Source organism: Lutjanus erythropterus, chromosome 8 (genome assembly GCF_056507025.1).
Source record: "Lutjanus erythropterus isolate fLutEry1 chromosome 8, fLutEry1.hap2, whole genome shotgun sequence".
NCBI classification, from domain to species: domain Eukaryota; kingdom Metazoa; phylum Chordata; class Actinopteri; order Lutjaniformes; family Lutjanidae; genus Lutjanus; species Lutjanus erythropterus.
The window spans coordinates 27,379,174-27,390,666 of NC_139324.1; the positions used below are offsets into that span (position 1 = coordinate 27,379,174).

General features: G+C 39.6%; 1 protein-coding gene across 1 annotated transcript; it reads left to right on the forward strand.

The window, feature by feature from the left end:
* Window positions 1-759: 759 nt before the first annotated feature.
* On the forward strand, window positions 760-11,252 carry LOC146322962 (acetylcholine receptor subunit alpha). The gene is made up of 9 exons (XM_084725123.1): window positions 760-989; window positions 2,391-2,533; window positions 2,623-2,667; window positions 3,401-3,510; window positions 3,938-4,133; window positions 5,020-5,257; window positions 9,942-10,165; window positions 10,350-10,586; window positions 10,680-11,252. The coding sequence occupies exons 1-9, from the start codon at window positions 947-949 to the stop codon at window positions 10,806-10,808; spliced, it is 1,365 nt and encodes a 454-aa protein (XP_084581249.1). The 5' UTR covers window positions 760-946; the 3' UTR covers window positions 10,809-11,252.
* Window positions 11,253-11,493: the final 241 nt, after the last annotated feature.

Consider the following 11,493-nt stretch of genomic DNA (forward strand, 5'->3'; position numbering starts at 1 on the left):
AGGTTTTACCATTATGTATTTTATTTCTGGTTTGTAATAGTAGTAAATGTGTCTTTTAATTCCCATTTGCCCACCTTAATGCATCTTTCTGTGTTCTAGGCCAGAGCGTGATCCAGGAAGAGGGGTCAGGGGCCCGTTCACGCTCGTACAGTAAGCGGAGTAACCGCTATTGTACGGTTAAGTGTGGTATGTTGTGTCTATACCTCACATTTTATCTTCAGTTTTGGGTGCTGGAGTGTCTGAATTTGAAAAAGGGTAAAAAGGGTCTATTTTAAGTACTTTACAGATGATAAGCTGATAAAAATGTAAACAGTAAAACAATTTGTACTTGACATAAGAAGATCAGGTCATTTTGTCAACAACTGATCCCAAGGTCAAATTTAGAGCATTGTTCAGTCCTAGATGAGATCCAAAGCTTTAAAATGATTCAGATATCTCATATGTCACCCAACTAAAACGATCCATCACATATTTTATTCAATAAGAACAATTTTTTTTTATTTCCATGGGGCTGTGCTTGTCCTTTACATGCACATATGAATATATATCCATAAGTTTGAAGGCAGCATTAATAGTTAATCACTGATACAAGAAAAACTTAGAGCAGTAAACATGTGTCGTGCCTTCACACCTCTCGGGGTTGTGTGTGGCCAAGTTCACGATGGGATATTTCAGTGGCGGATTACTCTGGCATGTTGATCTTCCAACAGATGACAAAGTATGTGGCCCTCTCAGATGACAAGCATTGGCAGCCGGTCATTCACATCCGCTGTCGGACAATAACAACTACACCGCCAGTGGGGAGCTTGGAGGTTGTACCGTAAAGTCATTTGCCAGTGCTGAAAGAATGTTTTAGGTGGGTCAAAGCTTTTTAATTCTCAAGTGGTCAACGGGCAGCGTGTTGAAGTCGGATCTTGTTTTTGGATGCCGGGGTTTATTGGCAAGAATGAATACTGGATTTTTCATTTTTCGTCTAGTCATTCTAGCAGGTAAGAACTTATTTAAAACTGAAGCAAATGTGTGTTGGGCACCTGTGGAAATAACTGTTTATATCACTTTGCTTGAATAACTTTTAGTGTTGAAGCATAATGAAGTTAGAGAAAGTTTAAAAAGCAAGTAGTGGAGCCTCTTTTGACTATGTTTAATTAAACTTGTCTCAGGTCAGTGTCAGCTGATCCTATTCAAACAACAAAACTAATGAGCAAATTTCTGTGCAAACCGGCAGTTTGATTGACAGGGGCACGTGTACTGTTTTCATTTTGCTTTTCAACCCTTTGTCCGTCTGCCACCACATGAAGTCGCCTGCATAATTATGTTCAGGAGGATTCCCGAGCTGACTGAGCCGAACGTCTTGAGAATCATTCAACCATTCAAACAACATGTTGCTGTCAAATGACCTTCGTCTCAAGGTCAACTGAAAAATGAAAGGGGATCCTGCTCTGGCTCGTGACAGATATGTAGCGGAAAGAGCTTACGAACATCTCTATTAATGACCTTACAGCAGTGCCATCACATGTGTGAAGGCAGTATTACCAAATGTAGGCCCCAAATCCAACTCGGTATACAAAAACACATATAAACATTATATTTACACTAGAAGCTCACAGGTTTGAGATGACGTGCTTGAATGCAAAGTCTTCATGATTGTCTCACAATTCAAGGTTACAGTTAACTAAAACTAAACTAACAAAGTGTGAAAAAAATATTTTAGTTAAAGGCATAAAATCACCCCCCCCTCAGTGGCGTCCTGCAGTAACTCTGAGGACCCCTAGGAGTCACAGACCCCCCACTGAAGACCCAGACTCTAAATCATCACTTGTGACCCACTAGAAGTGTGTGGTGGTGTCTGTATCTGTATTTGAAGAGACTCTGCCCTCTGCCTGTATTTCCTTGTTTTATCATTATGTTGCTGGACTCAGGACATGTTATTGTCAGTATTTGACCTGGGCTCTGGTGCGTTTATGAACAGCTTGGGCAAATCCTATTGATTGTACCTTTAACTGAAATAAAAATAAGCTGAAATAATAACAAATAATAATAATAACTAAACTAGACTCTAGAAAAAATGAATTAAATGTATTTAACACACGGAAAGTTTCCTTACACACACACATTAACCAAACCATGTCAATCAACTTAAAGACACAGAATCTTACACCTGTAGTATAACACCTGTCACATCTATTTTCAGCTCATATGAAATGAACCCACATCAGTATCAGATGTTCTTAAAGTAATATTCTCCTTCAGCACAACATGAATAATTTTCCAGAAGACTCAAGAGGAGACACCTTGAGGAGGAGAGAAATGTGACTTTGTGACTTAAATATAAGTAATCCTTTGATCAAAATGAGCTTGTGTCCTGTATGGTGTCTTTATTTAAACTTTAGGTGCTGCCTGGGCCTCCTCTGACGAAACACGCCTGGTTAAAACCCTCTTCAAGGGCTACAATAAGGTCGTTCGTCCTGTCAATCACTTCAAGGACCCGGTGGTTGTGACTGTGGGCCTTCAGCTCATCCAGCTCATCAGTGTGGTGAGGTCTCACGTCACGCACCATGTCACCCCATCTGTACTGAGAATCACTGTCATCAACTGTCCAAACACATTTATCTGCATTCACAGGATGAGGTCAACCAGATTGTCAACAGCAACGTGCGACTGAAACAGGTTTGATGCATTCATTTTATTAGTTTTGATATCATAACAGTTAGACTTTGGACACAAATGAATAAGAAAGGGATGATTAAAAATACATCATCATGCTTCAAGCTACTAATCATACATGTATCAAAGGTGAGAAAACGAGTCCTGACAACAAGAAATGCAATTAAAATATATAAATATTTCGGATCGTACCAGTGGAAGAACTCTCCTTTTCATATCCACGGAACATTAAAAGGGAACGTTCAAGAACTCTTCCTCAACATTAAACCAACTCCAGAGCGCTCTGACAACCGGATCTAAACATTAGTTTTTATGTAGAGCCAACTTAGCAATTTTAACTTCCAGGGTGCTTTAAGGGGAAACTTTCAAGTAACTTTCCTGGAACATTCAGCTAGCCTTCCAAGTATGTTCTAATAATCCTTCAGTAAGGTTGATTTGACATCAGAAAAGTCATTTTGAAATATACCAGATGTCAACAGAAAATGTTCAAGTAACTGTAGAAAAATATCTAGGGAACATGAACGTTCGTTCAACATTCCCAGAACCAAATACAAAGATTCCCAGAATGTTTCAGACACAAAATTTTGCTAGCTGAGCCTCCACTTTGTAAATGTATAGCCACAGCTTTCATGATGTTTTCTGCTCATATTGTTTTCATAACATGATTTAATAATGGTTGTCGTGACTTAAGTACCTTCTATTGTTCTGTGTGTCCTTGTGGGTTTTTTTTTTCCAGCAATGGAAAGATGTGAACTTGCAGTGGAACCCAGAGGATTACGGCGGCATCAGAAAGATCAGAGTTCCCTCCACTGACATTTGGCGGCCTGATCTGGTTCTCTACAACAAGTATGTTATCAGGCTATATTTGATCCGTGTCATGTCCTCCTTTCTTTCAGAGCTTCTTTTTTTTTTCATTACGATAAGCTTTACGCAACCTAAAGCCTCCAGACCTGAAGAAACAATCAACACACCTGCCAGTCAGTGTTTTGAATCACACTTTGCTATACTCCAGTATGCTGCATGTGAAAGCTCAGATTTCATCAGGCTAAATCTGGTCCCCCCCTTCCCCCACCATATGCTGCGTCTGACACACTGCTGTTTTTCCCTGACAACCAGTTCCGCTGCCACAACAACTTGTGCCAAGCTGAGCGCTGGTTGGCTGGGCTGTGCGACAGCGGCGCTGACCTGTCCTCGGGCGCTGATGTCCCCCTGCGTTAATATTTAACTTATTATCCCCCACGTCGATGCTGCCTGTGTTTATCTGTGCCCACAGTGCTGACGGTGACTTTGCCATCGTTCATGAGACCAAAGTGCTGCTGGAGCACACAGGAATGATCACGTGGAACCCGCCTGCCATCTTCAAGAGCTACTGTGAAATTATTGTGCTGCATTTCCCCTTTGACCTCCAGAACTGCAGTATGAAGCTGGGTACCTGGACCTACGATGGAAACCTGGTCGTCGTCAACCCTGTAATTCCACTCAGACTGTTAAAGGAATGGTTCTAACTTTTGGGAAATAGCTAGCCTGACTCTGTAAATCTGTCTACCAGCACCTCTAAAGAGCTCATAAATCAGTATATTATAGCTTGTTTATGTAAAGGTAAACTATGCAGGATTTCCTCCCAAAAAAAAGACACAGACATAAAAATAATCCCTCTCAATCATCACCTACGACCCCCCAGAAGTGTGTGTTGGTGCCTGCATACACATCAGCAATCTGCTATCATTCTGGTGTGTTTACAAACAGAAACTGACAAATCATACTTACTCTACCTTTAAATTTTTAAGAAACTGAATATAAAAATAACATATTATGGTTTATGAGGGTTTTTTTTGCCAGACTATTTCTTAGCCAAGAGCAGTGACTGCCTGGTTGTTTTTAAACTTACATTTTTGTACAGATTTAACAAAAGAGATATAATGTTTTAATAAGAACGGGTGCAACCAAATTTAAATATTTTATTCAGGAAAGCACAAATAATGTTATGGAAACATATTTTTTCTACCTGAAATTGCTTGTTATTATAATATAAATATAATGCAGTAACATTCAGAGTACTTCACTCTTATCTAAGCACATTTTGACACATGTAATTGATTTTAATATTACAATATTAATATATGTGTATAATATTATAGAACTGTGAATTTTAAAAATATATATATTTATGTACCTATTTCCAGTGCAAAACTGATTGTCTCAGTTTCTAAACATTCTTTTTCACTGTCATATTGTTAAATGTTTGGTTAGAGGGGTGGTGGTGTAGTGTAGTTCATAAAAACTAGTTTTGTTAAAAATAAAAAATAGAAAAAGAGAGATCCTTTAATGACCTTCTTTAATGCTTCTCCTCATTAGGACAGTGACCGCCCTGATCTCAGTCACTTCATGGAAAGTGGAGAGTGGGTGATGAAGGATTTCCGCGGCTGGAAGCACTGGGTGTACTACGCTTGCTGCCCGGATACCCCTTACCTGGACATCACCTACCACTTCCTCATGCTGCGGCTCCCGCTGTACTTCATCGTCAACGTCATCATCCCCTGCATGCTCTTCTCTTTCCTGACTGGCCTTGTCTTCTATCTGCCTACAGACTCTGGTATGTTGACACTGCTGCCACGTTGTTTCTTTTCACTGGGATATAGCACTAAATATCAGCCAGTTGTATAGTGACATGATGGCTTAAAAGAAACCTCAGTGCACAGTTCAGGTCTTTTTCACAAATATGACATGTTCCAGAGAATATATTATGTAGACATATTTCAACACTATAGAATAACTGTTATAATAAATAATGCACTCTATGTGCTGGCTGCCAAAGCTCTTTCTCATCTCACCCTTGATTCATAATATATAGTATGTCTTCATATGGACCCACTATTCATTTTGACCATTATAATTTGCCGGTGGGCATAGACCATTTGCTCCATTGCTAATAAGTTCATATACCTTATTATAACAGCCCCTTTTTGTATTTTCCAGTTCACAGAGACATAGAGATACTCATTGTCTATTTTACTAACATGCAAATGGAACAAGTTGCTCCATTTGTATTATGTTCCAGGAACATTTTTGGGAAATATGCTTATTCGCTCTCTTGCCAAGATCTAGATGACCACTCACATAACTGTTTTTCTTTGGTTCTTGTTCTCTTGTTTGTTCATTTTCCCTACATAAATTGTAGTCATTCAACTTTCTTTCACTCTATATTTTTCCCCTGGTTATTCACACCCCACCAGCAGAGGCTCTATGCCCCACCAAGGATGCCCCACGCTGGTTAAAGGCATAATATGCGATATTTTCCTAAAAAAAAAAAGATCAAAAGTAATGTATCATATAGACATAATCCCTCTAAATTATCATTTATGACCCACTGGAAGTGTGTGGTGGTGTCTTTGTCTGCACAGACCCTGTTCTGCCTGTTTATCCTTATTATCTCATATTTTGCTCTGTTCCAGAGGCCTCTGGGCTTTAGCTTGATTGGCAGTGTTGTGTAGCCCCCAGACAATACGGCGCTCAGGTTTTGAGGTCGGAACTCAAAACAACAACAACAACAAAAACAAAACAAAAAACATTGCGACCAACAGTTGCATTACTGTCTCTTTTCACTGCTCTGTCTGTGTGTGAGCTGCAGAAAGAGTTTTACACACACACACACATACACACACACACACACACACACACACACACACACACACACACACACACACGCACACACACACACACACAGGCAGAGTGGATTGAGGATCTGCATTCATACAAAACCTGGTGTTGGCCAGTTCATTTGTGCTTTAAAATAACATTTTATTTCTGCAAGTCACCGCTTTGTTTTCCCTAACAGCGCTTCCTCTCTGTCCTTGGTTGAGCCAACTTTGAATGGTGTATACAAATAATATTGCAGATTCTTCTTTTAAATATAAAGTTACGGCCAGCAGCAGGTTAGTTTAGCTCAGTGCAAAGACTGCAGATTCACTCCTGAAATGTCGGTTGTTGTGAACCGTTTACTGTAGGAACTTCTCTTCTCGAGTAAAAAGACAATAGTTTTGGCAGAACTTTCGACATGGAACTACCCAAAGCAAAGTCTGTAGATTATCTTGAGTAACCAGGTCATGATTTCTAGAGATGTTGCTGTTGAAATTTTCAAATTTATTTTTTGGTGCTCCACAAGCCAGAGTGCTGTCTACAAGTAGTTTCAGTACATGAGAATGTAGACTTCTCTCCAATATATCTCTACCTCTGCAACTCACACCAAATCACTGTAGATGGATAAATAGTGCTATAAGTAAGAGGAAAAATATTTATTTTTGATTTTGCTGTGATCTGTTCCTTTAATTCATTTGAATCTCTGAAGCTGTTACATGCAAATTGTCAAAAAAAAAAGAGTTCATATCCACTTGCCACAATTTCTTCATTACCTATGTTTTAATGATGTGATATGAAAACATGTATATGACGTGATAACTGACTTAATGTTGGACAAATCCTTGTTTCTAATTCTGCTTGTCAGTCTGAGGTGTCCCTACATCAGCTGCTACAGGATCTGCACGGCTTGTGTGCACATCTGGCCATGTTCCCAGTGTGTAGGCCTGCCTCATTACCCAGGGTCCCTCTGTGCTGTCATGTCTGAAAGCAGGCCTTTGCTTTAATGTATAATACATCACTTGATCCCCGTTTCTGATATGACTGCTGACAGGATAGTGTGGAGAAGAAGCTTGTGCCAAAGAGACGCTCTCTCTGGGATAACGGCTCTTACTGAGCAACAGAAACAACACGTCTTGCATTTTACAAGTGAAATGGTGTCAGAATCTGTTTACTTGTGCTATTGTTGGTTTCAGAAACAACGGCAGACAAAAGGATGCCTCTCACTCTTTAAATGTGATTTGCTCGTATGGGTGAACAGTGCTGTTATTGTGTTGTTGTGTAAATAGGCTGCTAGAGGGAGACTCTGATTGGATTGCCAGAGAAGGGAGGTATTGGACTCATAGAAATAGCTCTCCCTTGTGGCAATGTAATAAGATTGCATGTTGTGGGTGTTATGAGCCAACATGCTGTTTAATGTTGCACCTCTAAATTTCATGTGGGTTTCAGGGTTATTTCAGTGTGTCTTTTCATTTAATTTATTGGTTTATTCAAAACAGGGACAATCGCTTGCACCAGGTCTACCACTGGCACCACTCGTCTCCATGGACATGTATACAATGTACATACTGTATAAAAATATAAAAATGAAGTCCATATAACGCACACAAATACATCTGTCAGACACACCAGCATACATTCAGAGGCATTACCATACCTTGATGACCACATGACTGCCTGTCTTTCAGCCATTTTTTAAACATTAGTTTTAAACTGATTAAAAACAATGCAGTCTAATATTTGCAGGGATAGTAGTCCACAGTTTTGTTATTGTAGTCTAACTCAAAACCTGTAATTTAATGGTGAAATTTCATTTGTCCTCTTTAACTGCAAATATGTTTAATTGGAAACATCAGTTCTTTAGTGAATAATGGGACAAACGTGGTGTAAATTTAGGGGTTCACAATCATTTTGCCTTGTAACCCCTCAAAATGCAACATTGTTGACCTGCTGTGACCCATTATGGTTTCCATAATTACAATTTCTAACCTACTGAATTGAAGCCCTATTCATTTTTTAATGATTTGTGATGATAATCGATTGTCTCTTTTTGCTCTGGAGACCCTCGGTCAACTTTCTCGTTTCCTGTATTGAGTTATGCTTTGTGCTATAGGCTTGTCTAGTTGAAAAGAAAACCAAGCTTTAAAGATGTTGATGTGGCACCTGACACCTTCACTGTGGAAAAATAAGGGACGCCTCGCCAGTGGCCCCATGCCTGGGTGACACAAATCAACCAGGGAGTCTAGGGGTCTTCCTCCTAGTGAAATTTTATGCACCAATTTGTTTTTTTTTGTGCTTCTTATGTGCCCTTCTCAAGATTAATGCAAAGGAAAGGAGTTAATAAAAGTAAAGCACCGTTGCATCAATAATAATAAGGATTAACATTAACATTAGATCATACACATGGATGAAATGTTTGGTCTGTCAAAATAACTCCACTCTGCATCCTGCAACTCAAACAGTCCCCTGCTGAATGTTGCTTCAGGTCAGACAGTCCACCATGGGTGACAGAAAATACTCTGCACAATTTCCCTTGTACTCATTCCCACTGACAGGACTGATCCACTGGTGGTCCGTCTGCCCTTCAGATCTGTATTTGGACAGCCTCTTTCTTTTTTACAGGCTGACTGGAGCTGGAGGCGTTTGTTGACATTTTTATAAAATGTGCATCAGAGTCTCCGTAACCCGGGCAGCAATAAGGCTGAGTGACAAACAACTACCCTGTCATTATCTTCTGCAAATTCTGATTTAATAAGTCTTTGCTGTGTTTAGTGAAACTCTTTCGGTTGTATTATTTCCCATGTCATTCCAAGCATTAAAAAAGGTTGTGTGGTGGGATGTGCATGAAAATGCCCGTATTGATTCAGTAAAGGACAGTGCTTTTTATTTTCTAATGTGGGACGATGTTGTTGGTTGGCAACTCTACCTGTAAGAAGAACTAATCACGTCTCAAGTTAGTTAGTGTTAGCAAAAAGCTAGTCAAATAGCTAGCTAATCCACAAAAGATTATGCTAGCTGTTAGCCAGCATTTTGCTAATATTAGCTATCAGATTTAACAAGCTACTGTAGCTAATGATGGATATAGATAGCTCACGATTGATGTAGATTAGATTAGTTTAGTGTTAGTTTAGCTAATTTTAGATGTGACTATATGACTTATGTGTCACGTCTACAGGTCCCCCAGCAACATCTTTTAACTGTCTTCAATTTTTTGTTTTCTTTTCAACATAGTTGAGCCTAAAACATAGCATACCTAAATGGTTCCAAAAGGTGCAGGACTTAAAACTCAGTTTGTTTTTTTCTGAGTTTATGAGTTCATTTTTGACCTTGGATCTGACCTTTAGGCCCCCTTCAGTAGCCGTTTTAACACCTTCATCGTATGTGCTACGGAAAGAACCTTGAAATGAGACTGTTTTGTCAAATGTTTTTTCTCCTTTTCACTCATGTTAGAACCCTTTAGATTTATCATACCACAATCTAATTGAATCGGGTCCTGAGCTCCAGACTGGAAAACACTAGTTTAGATGGTGATTGATCACAAATATTTCTGATACAGCAGCTGGATTCTGCATGATAGTGCTGTGCCTCTTAAATAAGTTCAAATGTCAGCAGCAGCAGTGAAGACGGTTTGTTGTGTCTCCCAGGTGAGAAGATGACTCTCAGCATCTCTGTCCTGCTGTCTCTGACTGTGTTCCTGCTGGTCATCGTGGAGCTGATCCCCTCTACCTCAAGCGCCGTGCCTCTCATCGGGAAGTACATGCTCTTCACCATGGTCTTTGTCATTGCCTCCATCATCATCACTGTCATTGTCATCAACACCCACCACCGCTCCCCAAGCACTCACACGATGCCAGACTGGGTCCGCAAGGTGAGTTGCAATGAATCCCTCCAAGCTTGGTGAGCTTTGGAAAGCGATCATTAATCTTTTTTCTCTGCATTATATTGCCATCTAGTGGTAGCAGACAGAATATCTATCTATTTCATTTAATCCAGCTGCTCTGATGTTGCATTCTCCTGGTCAAACTGCATATATTTTGTCTTTTTAATGACAGGTTTTTATTGAAACCATTCCCAACATCATGTTCTTCTCAACAATGAAACGCCCAGGAAAGGAAAAGCAGAGTAAAAGTATCTACGGTGGTGATTTTGATATCTCAGACATCTCTGGCAACCAGACGACCTCTGTGACCTATCAGTCACCCATCGTCAAGAATCCTGACGTCCGCAGCGCCATTGAAGGAGTCAAGTACATTGCGGAGACCATGAAATCAGATGAGGAATCCAACAATGTAATCTTTCTAACACACAAAGTGTCTCTAATATGGTTATGTAATGAGTCTTGCTTTTGTGTTTTTGACATGTTGTTCGTCTTCTCTTCCCAGGCTGCTGAGGAGTGGAAGTTTGTGGCCATGGTGTTGGATCATATTCTGCTGTGCGTGTTCATGGCTGTGTGTCTTATTGGCACTTTAGGCGTGTTCGCCGGCCGTCTCATTGAGCTGAGCATGCTCTAAAAAAGGCCTGCGCCTCCTGTTGTACAGGTTTAACTTCTCAGATGACCAGTTTGTTTTTCAATGTGAAACTTTTTTTTTTTTGTTTGTGACTGGAACTATCTATCTATCCAGCATTCACTGCCTATTCTGTTTGTTTGCTTTTTAGTGTTTTGTTGCTGTCCAATGAAAAACACGTATCTCCACAATGTCAGCTTTTCAGGAGCTAAGAAAAACAGTTTTCAGCTTTGTGTCAGTGCTTGTAAATGATTTGTCTGGCTTAAGAAATAAAATAAATGTCTCAGCCTATAAAGTAGCACTCCCTCCTTCAGTTTCAGCAAAAAAAAAAATTCAATATCAAATTTGGAGATAAGTGTTTTTTACAGGACAGCAATGGTTTGCAGAATGGTGCTATTTGTGTCTGTACAAGATCATGTTGTATACAGTATATTCAGGCTATTTTATGACTGTTGTTTTTCATTTTTTAGGGAATATATGCGTGCAACTGTAATGTTGAATTAATTCAGAAGAAAACATTTTGGTATATTGTGCAGTTTTATTTTGACATGTTTATAGGGGACAGCTGAATAAAAGGTGACGTGTACTGCCTTTATGATAACTGTGACTTTGACAAACTGACTAGTTCTGTTGCACATTTTAAAATATTCTGTCAATCTAAAGGTGGAAAAGCAGAAATAGGTCCAATACT

Coding starts and splice junctions, on each gene's coding strand:
- LOC146322962 (XM_084725123.1), top strand. CDS start 947: ATGAATACTGGATTTTTCATTTTTCGTCTAGTCATTCTAGCAG. Junction 990..2,390: donor TCGTCTAGTCATTCTAGCAG/GTAAGAACTTAT, acceptor TTTAAACTTTAG/GTGCTGCCTGGGCCTCCTCT. Junction 2,668..3,400: donor GCAACGTGCGACTGAAACAG/GTTTGATGCATT, acceptor TTTTTTTTCCAG/CAATGGAAAGATGTGAACTT.